The following is a 14,073-nucleotide window of genomic DNA, read 5'->3' on the forward strand; positions in this document are numbered from 1 at the left end:
CTTCACCTACTACAAAACCAAATCCTAACAACTCGCATCATGATCCCCGAGACAAGTTTTTTTAGGATATACCTCCAGCCTCTGCATCTAGGCGATGCATGCAGCCATTTTATTAATTACTAGCAAACATGCCCGTGCGTTACAATGGAAATAAAAACACTCCTTTATACACACTGGACGATATCAGCAAAGCGCTTGAAATCTTTACACAATAAACAACATGATAAGTGGTGTTGCGCAAAAAGGTAATGATTGGATGATTTTTCAAGTTAACTCGAAGTGTTTTCAAAAATCTTTACGGGCACAATTTAAAAAAAATGAAGATCAACATTAAGCCACTTGTTTACATAAAGCTTGTATCAACAGTTAAGTGTACATCTTTTGTTTATTGTGCGCGATGGAAAATCGGATGACTATGTACCTATTGTAACCTTTAGCATATGGTTGCTAGTAGGACTCAACACCCCTTATAGTACCAATACTATCTTTTGTGAGAGCATTAAATTATCATATCTACTTAAGTTAAATGGGATATGATACATATGTAATACGCATTTCCAAAATACCCTATTTAGAGAAGATACTAATTAAGGTTGCATCATAAACTTTATTCTAGAAGTGAGTATCATGCAAGATAATAGCATATTCGAAATCAACATATTTTTCTGAACGATTTTCATATATAACATGTTAGATTTGGAGTTAGAGTTTAAAAGATATGAATATTGTAAAAAGTATTGGATTTTTTTTTTAAAAGACAAGTGAAAAAGAAAAAGAAGAGGGCTAGGGTCAAACTCAGGTCTCCTGGGTGGTGGAGTAAGGATCTGACCGGTGGGCTAGCTGTGTAGCTATGTTTTTCTTTTAAGATGTGTGTAGCTATGTTTAGTTAGGGATCGCACATTATATAAACCAAAAATAACGACCCATGTAGCAAGCGAACCGTTTTTCCCACTTATAGGTGGCATAGTGGGTAATTTATATCAACTTTGGGGGTAATTTCCATGACGTACTATCAGAAGCAATAACCCCTTTATTAGGTAGAGATTCACAAAGAACTTACAAATTAATACATCAGTAAGCCTAAAGTCACTATGTTGGCAACTCCTGTGCTACTCCTATCCCCAAGGGGTGATGAATGCCTGAGTCGAATATCAAACAAACATCACACCGAAGCCTAACATCTAAAGCCGAATGCCCCAACCAAGCCACAATGCCGGGATTGGGTCACACTCCGGTCCGCGCGGACTCTCAAAAGCCGTTGTCGCCGTCTTTCACCGATCCATCTCCAGAGCAGATACGGACGCACCAACCTTGCCAGGCCTGCTGTCAACGCCGCCACGGCGCCAGATAACGCCACCATCCTGCATGTATCCATCCACACATGCCCGTGCCCGAAACTCTACAGCGCCATGCCACGGGATCCGCCGTCGGCCTTGTGGTAGATGTAACACCGCTCCTCCTCTTGTCCCCTCCAGCTAGCACTTGCTCCAAAACGACACCATCAGGAGGGAGAACGACACCGAAGGCGCCGTCATCGTCCGATCCGGTAGACCCAGATCTATGGTTTTCCCCGGAACATCCCGGTCTAGTTGACGCAACCCGCAACAACGATGCCTCGAGAAGGAAACGGCGTCAGAGACGCCGCCATCGTCCGCCAAGACCGCAGTCAGGATCGGTTTTCACCGAAAGCCGCGTCGTCCCGATCTTGCGGCTGATTAGAACCGCGCGGAGTTTCGCCATGAAGACGTATGTCGTTGTCGGTTTCTCAGCGGAGATCCTCCATCCCCTCACTGGAGCCCTCATCACGCCGTCGATTATCCACATGAAGAATTGACGACGGATCTGGGTGGGATCCAGATCCGCGGCCGCCGCCATGCCCCCCCATCACCAGCACCACCAGCCATGGGGTCGTCGGTTGTCGCCACGCAACCAGGGAGCTGCCCTGGCCACGGTGCGAAGCCCGCAACCCAAGGTGCACCAGCCGCCTTGAGTGGTTGCCGCCGCCGCCTCCTGCCTCGGCGCCGCCGCCACCGCAGCCAACACCAGCGGCAGCGGCAGCAGGATCCTCCGTTGTGGGGAGGAGGGCTGGCGGCGCTAGGATCTGATCCCCCTGGCGCCGCCCTGGGGTGGCGGTGCTGAGGGGGTCGGGAGGGGGTTGTCTGTATTGCCAGATGGCTTCCGGTGCCTTCGAACTGTGGCCCAAAACACTACTTCCAGCAAACGAAACGAACCAAGTTGAGCTTCAACTAAGGAGCACAGATTAGATACATTACTCAACTACGGGTGATTTCCACATCATCACATCGATAAGCTTTATCAAGGTGATTACATGCATCACTGAACTGACGGGGAAAAGGAATGGAGGGCCATCTGGCACATTGTTAAATACTCCCTCCATTCCTAGATATAAGTCTTTTTAGAAATTTTAATATGAACTACATACGAAACAAAATAAGTGAATCTACGCTCTAAAATATGTCTATATACATTCGTATCTAGTTTATATTGGAATCTTTAAAAAACTTATAATTAGGAACGGGGTATTAACAAGGGGATTAAAACAAGGAAGGAACAGGGAGTATTAACGAAGGGGATTAGAACAAGGAAAGAACAGGGAGATTCCCGTTCCCGTTTGCACTTGGGAAATCATCATCTCATCGGAGAAGAAAAGAGTCCGTTTCTACTTGTGATCCAGTCCAAAGCTAAGAATCCGTGTTTACCTGTTTTCTTCTATGATGATGATCCGGACTCAGTAGTTTTTGTGTTCTTATCCAATTATTATTACATATCTCTCTTTGTTTCTTTCTCCTCTGGATAGCCCGACCTCCCCTGCATATAAGTAGCCACGTCTCCGCAGCCCCATGGCCACCAGCACCAAAGCAACGCAACCACAACCGGCGACATCGTCTTCTTCTCTTGGCGTCAGTTTTTCGGGCCTGATGGAGAACAAGGGGGCGGCAGCGGTGCCGGAGAAGGAGGCGCAAGCGCCGGCGGCGTCGTCGACGTGCTTCAAGTGGACGGTGGGGGAGGGCGCGACGCTCATGGAGCGGGCCAAGGACCAGTACAAGCAGTTCACGGAGGCGCAGGCCAGCGAGCACTGGGAGTGCATCAAGAACACGGTCAGCTCCATGTTCGCCGAGCCCATCCCCTTCTTCGGCGGAGGCGCCGCCAAGGACCACGGCTCCAGCAGCAGCAACAGCACGCTAGACATCGTTGTCGCTAATTAGTTCAGGTCTTGGATTAAACTCGAGGAACTGTATATTGAGGATTTTGAGTTGATTAAATTAGTGCAGTGATTATCTTGAAGACGAGCTTTTTCTTTCTTCTTTTCATGTCCCCTTATTCTGAGGCTCGACCCATAGCAATTTCGTATATATATTTTTTTCACTTGAATATGATTCTTGTTCACTTCTTCGTAGGGCTCAGTTCGAATAAATTTACAGGTTTTTTTAGAGGATCTGGATCCATGAATTCCTAGGTTTTGCACTTTATTTTAAAAGAGAGAGAATTGCCATCCACAAAAAATCTCTTTACAAATCAAATTGTTTTCCTGAGCTGTCAAATCTAAATTTCTGTGGTTCTGTAATCCTAGTAACACCCCACAGGGTTAAAGAGGACATATGTCACTCCAATTCTAACTGTTTTTCTTATTCGAGTCCTGAAAAAACCATGTAGCAAAAATCAGTGTTGTCATCATCGCAATAATAAACTTTAGCATCGATTAGATTAGATTAGATACATCACTCAACTGGGGGAGATTTCGGCATCATCGCATTGATAATAAACTTCGATTACAACAGGTTTCGTCCTGGGTCTCAGGCTCTCGCATGGGGCGCGGGCAAAGCTCCCAAGACTTTGTGAACTACCTGCACTTAACTCAGATTCCCTCCTTTAATGATGCCTCTATCCGCTATTCTGATATATAAATTCGATGTAGATGAAATTGTATAAGCGATTTTTTTATTTCCTTAGACTTGGACCGCGCAAGACAAGAATTTTTCGCTATTTACGATTTCATATTCTTGTTACTAGATATTCTATAGGAAGAAAGAGATACCGAAGCAGATTCAGTATAGAAAAGAAGAAATTGATACCATTCATTCCAGTTTATTTGATACCCACTTAAAGTTTCTATCAAACCATGTCTTTTTATTCGAGCTTGTTCTTTTTGAGCTTCCAATGCTTCTAGACAAGAGGTCAGTTGTTTGAACTTCAAAACCTTTTGCCTCGTAACAGCCACACTCCTGTTGTTCTGACTTTTGCTATCTACTAGGGCCATAAATCAGCCCAACGCCCTCGGCGTACCAGAGGGCATTGTGTCCCAGACTAATGTTTACACGATTGGTGTTGTACTGCATTTCATATCAGCAATGACAATGAGTTGTGAAGACACACAGAGAGACAATATGCAAGTGCAAGCAAATTCTATGCAGCGGATGTGAAAACAGCAAATACTGGACTGAAGCATGTAGGCAAAATTTATAACGAACTGTTTTCTCGTTTGTGAGAACTTGACAAGGTCATTATGAAATTATAACAGCTTGCAAAATTATGGACATTATCAGGTCCAAAAACAATGGCAAATAATATCACCCACTGGGTTCGACACTACAAAGCTACATACACCTTGATGTCCTATACTCACCTGCTCTGCCGTCCTCATATATATTATCTACGAATACTGAAGATTTAAGCAGCAGCTTCCTCTTTTGCCGCAGAAAGCTGGTTCTGGATATGCTGTGGGACAACGTCAAACTTGGCAAGCTGCATTGTGTACGACGCGCGCCCCTTGGACATTCCCCTCAGAGTGCTGACATACTGGAACATCTCGGCCAGCGGCACGAAAGCATCAACCACCTGCAGTCAACAGCAAAGCAAGTTCAATTCTCGAGAAATATTTCAGACAGCAGATCCTGGCAAACTACAAGTCTAATTGGAGAAATAACTCCGAGAATAAAATGGCTATCTCTCGACCAAAAAAGAAAAAGAATAAAAGGGTTATGGAATGTAGATGCTCGGCTATAGCTGACAATGGATGTTAAGTGCGGCAGGAAGATTTGGTGCACTAGACTCAAAATTAGTACATTAGATAGATCAAATATAAATGCATAATCATACTGCAATTTGTTCAATTTTACTCATGTTGTTATAGTGTTGGTCAAGGTAGTATTAGTAGTAATAGAAGGTCATAAAGGAGTACTGCTTAATACCTTAAGTCCACCTGGCTTATCTCCGAAGCTGTTAACTTGTCCTCTTCTAGAGTTCAAGTCACCAATAACATCACCCAAATGCTCCTCAGGGGTAATCACTTCAACCCTCATTATAGGTTCCAGGAGTCGTGGGCCAGCTTTCCTCAATCCTTCACGGAAGGCCCCCCTGGCTGCAATTTGGAAGGCAAGGACACTTGAATCAACATCGTGGTAGGAGCCATCAACCAGCACTGCTCTTAGATCCACAACTGGGTAACCAGCAAGGACACCGTTGGGCAAGCTTTCTTCAATCCCCTTCATCACGCCTGGTACGTATTCTTTTGGCACTGCCCCTCCCTTTATTTCACTCTTGAATTCATACCCACTTCCAGCCTCCATAGGTTCAAACCGCACAATAATATCTGCAAACTGCCCTGAACCACCAGACTGCTTTTTGTGGACATACTGAATCTCTGCAATTTTGGAAATACTTTCACGGTAGTTGACTTGAGGAGCTCCAACATTTGCCTCAACCTGTTCAGGCAATTTGTGTGAGTGTAAGTTAACATGAGAGAGAATGCAACTGTTTTCAGGTTAAGGCGGTTGTGACCGAATCACCGAAAAACTTTTGATACGAAATTCTGAAGTTTTCAGTAAGATATTTGAGTGGGAAATGATGGCATAATATAGCTAACAAACTATACATGGCACACAAATTAGCCAAGTAAACATTTTACAATCTTATTGTATAGCTTCACAAAGCTGGTGAAAAGGGACAGTGTAAGCATAGAAAGGAAATAGCATGAATCATAGGTCTAGCGCGGCACATAGATGCAATTGATGACCTAATTAATACTCCCTCCGTTCTAAAATAGATGACTTAACTTTGTATTAACTTTAGTACAAAGTTAGTACAAAGTTGGGTCATCTATTTTGGAACGGAGGGAGTATAACTTAAATATAAACATGAAGAAATTGTGGGGTATGTGCTGCATAAATACAACTAGTCAGAATACTAACCTTGAACTCTCTCTTTAATCTGTCTACAATAATGTCAAGGTGTAATTCTCCCATTCCTTCAATAACAGTCTGGTTGGTTTCCTCGTCTCTAGAGAAGTGGAAGGATGGATCTTCCTGAGCAAGCTTAATCAGTCCATTTGCCATTTTATCAGCATCAGCTTTGGTCTTTGGTTCAATAGCAACCTTAATGACAGGATCGGGAAATTCCATACGCTCAAGCACTACAAGATTATCTGGGTCACAGAGTGTTTCACCAGTAATAGTATCTTTCAGACCAGCAAGAGCTACTATGTCACCGGTCACCGCAACTGTTATATCCTCCTTACTGTTTGCATGCATCTCTAGAAGCCTTCCAATTCTTTCCTTCTTATCTTTGTTTGAATTGAGAACGTATGAACCAGCGATCAGCTTCCCTGAGTATATGCGGACAAACGTTAGTGACCCCACATATGGATCAGTCATGATCTTGAAAGCTAACCCAGAAAATGGTTCATCATCACTAGGACGTCTTTCAAGAATCAATTCCGGGTCATCTGGGTCAGTACCCTTCATTGGTGGCAGGTCAAGTGGTGATGGCAAGTAATCAACAACAGCATCAAGCAATGGCTGGACACCCTTGTTTTTGAAGGCTGAACCACATAAAATGGGGACAAAGCTGGCACCTATTGTTCCTTTTCTGATTAATCTCTTCACAGTTGCCTCATCTGGTTCCTTTCCTTCTAGATAGCCCTCCATAGCTTCATCATCCAATTCAACAATAGTTTCGATCATCTGAAGTCTATAGTCTTGAGCCAACTCTTCGAGATCAGCAGGTATGTCTTGGTATGAAAATTGTGCACCGAGTTCCTCCCCTGTCCATACAATAGCCTTCATTCTTATTAGATCAACAACTCCTTGGAAATTGTCCTCTGAACCAATCGGCAACTGTATCACCAAAGGTTTTGCACCCAAATTTGCCACTATCATGTCCCTAGTTCTAAAGAAGTTAGCTCCAAGGCGATCCATTTTGTTTACAAAACATATTCTTGGAACTCCGTACTTATCTGCTTGGCGCCACACAGTTTCAGATTGTGGCTCTACCCCAGCAACACTGTCAAAGAGACATATAGCACCATCCAACACCCTGAGAGCACGTTCAACCTCAAGAGTGAAATCGACGTGCCCAGGAGTGTCAATAATGTTAATTCTATGTTTGTCCCAGACGGCAGTTGTTGCTGCAGATGTAATGGTTATTCCTCTCTCCTGTTCTTGCTCCATCCAATCCATTGTGGCTGTTCCCTCATGAACCTCACCAATTTTGTAGTTCCTTCCAGTGTAATAGAGAATGCGCTCTGTAGTTGTTGTTTTCCCAGCATCTATATGAGCCATAATACCAATATTGCGGTAATCCTCCAAAGGCACTTGGCGATCTGGGTATAGAATCAAAAGAAGCAAGCATTTAAGTTATTAAGCTGAACACAATGATTGATTTTCAAGGGGAAATGGCGAGGGACTGGCAAATGCAAGTGTAAAATAATAATTCAAGTGGCTTGCAGACTTCAGAACGTTAACTGGTGGATCCTTGGCTGTGTGCATCCTTCATTGGTGCAGAGGCTGGGGAGAAAAGCTTCCATAATCTTAAAAATTGGTCATGGTCTAAAGAACTATACCTTGAAAAAAGGTTCACTATTTCTCATATATTGTTAATAGCTCTATAGATTCAACTTTCATGAGGAACTTCCGTACGTTATATCATGTTTTTCTTTTTTGCTTGTACAGTGTCTCAATAGGCCCGTCAAAAGAGTTTGAAGAATCTATGATTTTGTTGCACAGTAAAAGCATGCTCCTACACACCGCAGTAAATAAGGTGGGCTCCATTTTCCTTCATCATATATTTACCCATGGTTCTCTTGAAGGATATGGTGTTAAGTGCTAATAATAAGAACAGGCATACATTTATACTCCCTCCGATCCATAATAAGAACAGGCATACATTTATACATCAAATTTGAACTAAAACCACGACACTTATTGTGGATCGGAGGGAGTAATAAACTTTGATACATGACACATATCCTAATTCAGTTAAAAACCCAGACATAATTGCCATATGTTTTGCTCATTATTCTGTTTAAAAGGAAGTAAATCTCGTTAAGATTTGCAGTTTCTAAAGGAGCTGCAAGTGCTTTGGTAACACTTATCCAGACATCCCACTAAGGGCTCCTTTGATTCAAAGGATTTTCATAGGAAATTTGGAGGATTATAATCCTTGGGATTTTTTCCTATGTTGGCTGTTTGATTCATAGGATTGAATTCTATAGGAATTTTTCGTAAGGATTTCTCTGTACTACTTCCCATAGGATTTCTAGCATCCAGTCAAACCAACTCTACATTTTCCCCGCAAAAAAAAAAACCAACTCTACATTTTACAGACCAACTCTAATAACTAATAAGAAATTGTGAAATACAGTATTGCTTTTACAGCAAGTATTGAGCATTATAGCATTTCATCCATGTTACTTAATTATTTATCCAGCAGAGCCCACTAACAACCGTAAGCACCACTGCGGGCACTGCTCTAATCTCCTCCCTTTGTGAAGATGGTGAAGCACCTAATGACTATCCAAAAGAACACACCTAAATTCACCATATATACTGGCTTGTAATCCACTCCAACTCATAGAAATGGAAGATACTCTCTTGGTCATTTTATAAAGCAGCGCCTCTACTCGGTCATTTTCTAGACAGAACTCTCTTGGTCATTTTTTTGACAGAAGTCTCTTGGTCATTTCATCAAACACGGGCTCTGCATAGAACACTTGTTAACCCACGCCTAGGCTTGCACACTAGCGCAATAGCGCTACAGCGAGAACACTTCTAAAGAAGGGACGGGCTCGACAGGAATGCCAAAAGTGACCAGCTGAGGCTCGCTCACCATTGCCGGCCATGGCGACGACCGATAGGCGCGGCCTGCGCGGGCGCGGGCGGAGGCTGGCGGCCGGGCCGGCCACCGCGGCGCGCCCGGCGGCGAAGCGGGACGCGGACGGCGCGAGGAAGGGGCGGTGGCCGAGGAGGAGGCGCGAGGCGGAAGCGGCGGCCACGGACGGCCGGCGCGCCGGCGCGGCGGCCCGCGGGAGTGCCTCGGCGGCCATTGCACTGCTGTGTGTGAGTGCCTTGGCCTTCGCTCCCTCCCTGCCTGCTGCCGCCTGCGCTCGTGGGTGAGCGCTGTGGTGGCCGCGCTTATGTGTGCTTCGAGCCGCTGCTGATGCTGCGGAGGGGAGTGCCTGCAGATAATGTGAGCCCGCGGGGCTGCGCGGACGGTTTCCCGTCTCACGTTTTGGATTGCCGCTTTATTTCAGCTCTATTTGCCTATGAGAATTCTTTTTTCACAATAACAGAAATTTATGAAGGCTTGTGTACTTTAAGCATTTGGTTGGTAATAAGTAGCTGCATATTCATTTTAATATAATCATAATTAGCAATTTCATTTAGGTCGTGCACGCAGGAAATAAATATACGCGAAGCAGGTCCTAACCCCGCGTCGACCGCAACTGGCGACTAGGGGGGTCCCATCTCCGCCGCCACGGATGAGGCTCAGCAGCGGCGGAGCTACCGTTGTAGCGTTGGGTGCATTTTTTTAGGGGTAAAAATCAAGTTTATTCATGAAAGTCCACACGGTGTGAGATACATCTGAGGTCATGGGGTACACCAAACCAAACGTGACGTCCCGGGCCTCTCGAAAATGAAAACTTGGCTAGACTGTGTGCTTCTACATTGACAGCATGACTCTCAAAAACAAAAGTGCAAAGAAAAAAAGATAATCGAAGGTTTATCTCACTAATAATTGCTCCATAAGTTCCCCTGGCTCTTATTAGGCCTGAACCCAATAAAATAATTAGGCTGACCCCATCAAATAAATAATGCAACGATGGATAGGCAAAAAGGCCGAAAGGCCCATAAGCAAATTCCCTTGGTCAGGGTGCTCTAGTACGCAGGTCTCTCTATGCTGAATTGTACTCGTACGTTTCCCACGCAGCCGCCGCCACGCCTTCGGTTCCCGAACTCACATCTAGCCTCTCTTCTCTCGTCTCCATTGTTTGCCCATGCCTCCGACGTCGAACCCTGAAGCAAGTAGATAACGGCGGCAAGCCATCTATTGAATTCCAAATTTAAGGTACTGGCCCGTGAGATCAGATCATTACATTTTCCCCTCTTTTGTGCTCTGTCTAGCATAATAGTCTGGCATGGCAATTATTATGCCCTAGTATGCTTATTGCTCGTTCGTGGATTTCAATTGATCTAGACTTGGAACAATATTCTTCAGAGAGAAATCAATCGACAAATCCAGACAATATGGTGCAGGCAAGTCCAGGTCTCCCACTAGACGTAGACAAAGTGTGTCAAATGTCATTGCAAGTAAATCTTCCAAAGACTTAGATAAATTAATTTAGATCAGTTGCCTTATGATACGTCTGATCGGAACAGAATATCAATGCACATGAGAAATCCTAAGATGGAAAATGGGATTATGCACATATATTTTGCGAAGGGACCTTACAGGCGATTGTCTATTTTTTTATTATCCACGGAGAGAAATTTGAAGATACTCAATGGAGACTTAATGTTGTCAAGAAAAAGTTACACAATAAAATGGGTGATAAGTCCATAACTGATTGTCTGATTTGCCATATGAAGAAAGATATGTTTTCTACCATTAGTATGATGCAATATTTGATCTTGTCAATATGCTGAGAAATTAAAAGCGGGGACACTATACGAGCATCAATCTTTTTTCTATCAATAGTACTTATTTTAAGCTTATCAAACTAACTTCTTCTTTTTCCAATGTCTTCAGGAAAATGAGAAGCTATAACCGAGCTATGAATTAATTTTGCTCCTCCTTCATTTATACTTCGGCATGAGTAATATCTAAACAAGTGGTTTTCTAATTTCATCCAACCGGTACGTGTCTTGCACTCTTCGGTTTTTAATGTAAAAAATGTGGGATAAGTAATATCATAATTCTATTTTATGTTATTTTTGGGTGCCGTAAGACCGTGGAAAATTAGGCTTCACATTATTTTTTTTGTACCAAATCCTAATGAGTCAATGAGTGAACCTAATGGCTAAATTTTCTGGCTCCGCCCCTGAGGCTCAGCCTCCTTCCATTGTGGATGGCGGATCTCGTGGCAGTGGCAGTGCCCGGTGCGACTTGTCCTCACGCATGGCCTGTACGGTGGTGGACGACGCGTTGCTCTCCGCACATTGTTGGTGCCCGATGGTTGAAGGACGGACGTGGTGGCGGTTAGGGGTGGTGCGTCAGTGAGTCGACCTTGTTGCTCGGCACGGAGATCCGTGAGATCGGCAACGGGTGGTTGAGGCGATGGGTGATGCCAGTGCGGGGCATCATTGTCCTCGGTGTGGCGGCCCTGGGGCATGGCGCGCGTGATTGCCGGTGCAGTGGTCGTTCATCGATGGTGGGCGCGACTCAACCAACTCTAGCGAGCTTGCGTTCTACCTCCTGATCTGGCGGCCGCCAAGGGGCGATGCAGTGCTGCGGGTGTGTGACATGGCCGATGTGCATGTTTTCTGTAACCAATGATATGCGCGCTTCGGCGGTGTTGGCAATCGGCGGTGGTTCCCTTGGTGGCAATGGTTGTGGTGGCTGCAGCATGTGAGTGGGAGGATCTTCTGCCTCCCAGATCCGGTGGTTGTTGCGGCCGGCTCGTTATGACGAGGTTGCGGGATGCAGCCGAAAGGCTCTTTTGTGGAATTTGACGGCTCTCACTCAAGCCATTTTGCCTACAGTGGTGAGATGCAGTCTATGGATGGTCGCTTGACGTAGAAGGTATGATTGTTTAGCGACAACGGTAAGATTTTAGCCTAGCGCATGTAGCAGTTGGGATTGTGGAAAAAATGATGGCGGTAACACATGATCGACTTCTATTTGGCGGTGCTTCTCATTTACCCGGTCTCGAGCACCGAGTGAAAAGCTAGGTCTGATCTGAGTCATTCCTGGCAATGGCGATGTTTTTTCGTTGTTACCTTGTTGAAGGCATTTCTTAGATATACTCAGACTTGTTCTTCAAGGTGAAAACCTAAAATACGGCCCTTGGTTGGATCTGGTGACACTGGAACTTCAATTTCATTCCCTCATAACTCCAGTGTCCTTGTGGTCAGGAGATGGCTGGTGCGGCTATGATCGTTGTTGTAGTTTCTCGATCGTTGTTTTGATCACCTTGGTTTTCTTCCTTCCTTAGGCATAGCTTTGGTCTTGTTTGACTTTACTATTTGCTGACGTGTTTCTTTTCATTTTTTTGGTGTGTGAGATTTGTGTTGGTTGTGTGCATTCTAACTACACAGAGGTCGGGTGGTGCTTGTTGTGTTTTTATCTCTTGATGCTTCATCAATAAAATTCACCCTTTCTCGAAAAAAAGAATTGTATTTGCTATGACTCTGTGTTCCGCTTGGTGAAATATTTATCCTCAAGTTAACAACAAATAAAAATTCTCAAATGAAGTCAACAATCATAGCAGTTGCTTGATTAAATGAAAAGATTTTGAGATAAAATATTTGCTAATTCGACAAGGATTATATTATTTAATGATTTCTTTATTTTATCACTTAATTTAATGACTAAGAAAATCTAATGGATTTTATGCTTCTACTATGGATCCAAAATAGAAGAATAAATAATAAGCAGAAGAATTTGATGGGGAACGTAGTATTTCAAAAAAATTCCTACGATCACGCAAGATCTATCTAGGAGAAGCATGGCAATGAGTGGGGAGAGTGTGTCCACGTACCCTTGTAGACCGAAAGCGGAAGCGTTAAGTAACGCGGTTGATGTAGTCGAACGTCTTCGCGATCCAACCGATCAAGTACCGAACGCACGACAGCTCTGCGATCTGCACACGTTCAGCTCGGTGACATCCCTCGAACTTCTAGATCCGGCTAAGGTCGAGGGAGAGTTTCGCTAGCACGACGGCGTGTTGACGGTGATGATGAAATTACCAACGCAGGGCTTCGCCTAAGCACCGCGACAATATGACCGAGGTGGAAATATGTGGAGGGGGGCACCGCACACGGCTAAGAATCAACTTGTGTGTCTATGGGGTGCCCCCTCCCCCGTATATAAAGGAGGGGAGGAGGGGGCCGGCCGGCCTCATGGTGCGCCCCTTCCTACTCCTACTCCTACTAGGAGTAGGTTTCCCCCCATTCCTAGTCCAACTAGGAGGGGAAGGAAGGGGAAGAGGGGAAGAAGGAAAGGGGGGCCGCCCCCCTCCCCAATTCAGATTGGGCTTGGGGGGGGGGAGCCCCACCTCTTGGCCGCCTCCTCTCTCTTCCACTAAACCCCATGTAGGCCCATTAAGCCCCTGGGGGGGTTCGGTAACCTCCCGGTACTCCGGCAAATGCCCGAACTCATCGGAAACCATTCCGGTATCCAAACATAACCTTCCAAAATATCAATCTTCATGTCTCGACCATTTAGAGACTCCTCGTCATGTCCGTGATCACATCCGGGACTCCGAACTACCTTCGGTACATCAAAACACATAAACTCATAATACCGATCATCATCGAACGTTAAGCGTGCGGACCCTACGGGTTCGAGAACTATGTAGACATGACCGAGACTCATCTCCGGTCAATAACCAATAGCGGAACCTGGATGCTCATTTTTTTGGGAACTCTGGATGCCCATATTGGTTCCTACATATTCTACGAAGATCTTTATCGGTCAAACTGCATAACAACATACGTTGTTCCCTTTGTCATCGGTATGTCACTTGCCCGAGATTCGATCGTCGGTATCATCATACCTAGTTCATTCTCGTTACCGGCAAGTCTCTTTACTCGTTCCGTAATGCATCATCCCGTAACT

General features: G+C 44.8%; 2 protein-coding genes and 1 long non-coding RNA gene across 3 annotated transcripts; 1 reads left to right on the forward strand and 2 right to left on the reverse strand.

Moving 5' to 3' along the window:
* Nucleotides 1–2,768: 2,768 nt before the first annotated feature.
* Nucleotides 2,769–3,355, forward strand: LOC120973625 (uncharacterized). Its single transcript, XM_040399498.3, has one exon. It carries the CDS (start codon nucleotides 2,862–2,864, stop codon nucleotides 3,225–3,227), a length of 366 nt encoding a protein of 121 aa, XP_040255432.1. The 5' UTR covers nucleotides 2,769–2,861; the 3' UTR covers nucleotides 3,228–3,355.
* Nucleotides 3,356–3,475: 120 nt separating this feature from the next.
* On the reverse strand, nucleotides 3,476–3,915 carry LOC141041738 (uncharacterized). Its single transcript, XR_012203158.1, has 2 exons — nucleotides 3,750–3,915; nucleotides 3,476–3,658 (listed from the first exon to the last, which is right to left on the reverse strand). It is a non-coding gene; the product is annotated as an uncharacterized lncRNA (long non-coding RNA).
* A 540-nt stretch (nucleotides 3,916–4,455) lies between these two features.
* On the reverse strand, nucleotides 4,456–9,522 carry LOC109765880 (elongation factor G-2, chloroplastic). Its single transcript, XM_020324646.4, has 4 exons — nucleotides 9,124–9,522; nucleotides 6,210–7,618; nucleotides 5,211–5,723; nucleotides 4,456–4,857 (listed from the first exon to the last, which is right to left on the reverse strand). The coding sequence occupies exons 1-4, from the start codon at nucleotides 9,338–9,340 to the stop codon at nucleotides 4,690–4,692; spliced, it is 2,307 nt and encodes a 768-aa protein (XP_020180235.1). The 5' UTR covers nucleotides 9,341–9,522; the 3' UTR covers nucleotides 4,456–4,689.
* Between the last annotated feature and the right edge of the window lie 4,551 nt (nucleotides 9,523–14,073).

The sequence above is a fragment of the Aegilops tauschii genome, chromosome 2, assembly GCF_002575655.3.
Source record: "Aegilops tauschii subsp. strangulata cultivar AL8/78 chromosome 2, Aet v6.0, whole genome shotgun sequence".
Classification (NCBI taxonomy): Eukaryota; Viridiplantae; Streptophyta; class Magnoliopsida; order Poales; family Poaceae; genus Aegilops; species Aegilops tauschii.

Excerpts from the sequence above, each read along its gene's own strand:
- LOC120973625 (XM_040399498.3), top strand. The coding sequence starts at position 2,862 with ATGGCCACCAGCACCAAAGCAACGCAACCACAACCGGCGACATCGTCT.
- LOC109765880 (XM_020324646.4), bottom strand. The coding sequence starts at position 9,340 with ATGGCCGCCGAGGCACTCCCGCGGGCCGCCGCGCCGGCGCGCCGGCCG. Across the intron at positions 7,619-9,123 it reads CGTCGCCATGGCCGGCAATG|ATCGCCAAGTGCCTTTGGAG; the intron begins GTGAGCGAGCCT and ends TTCTATACCCAG. Across the intron at positions 4,858-5,210 it reads ATAAGCCAGGTGGACTTAAG|GTGGTTGATGCTTTCGTGCC; the intron begins GTATTAAGCAGT and ends TGTTGACTGCAG.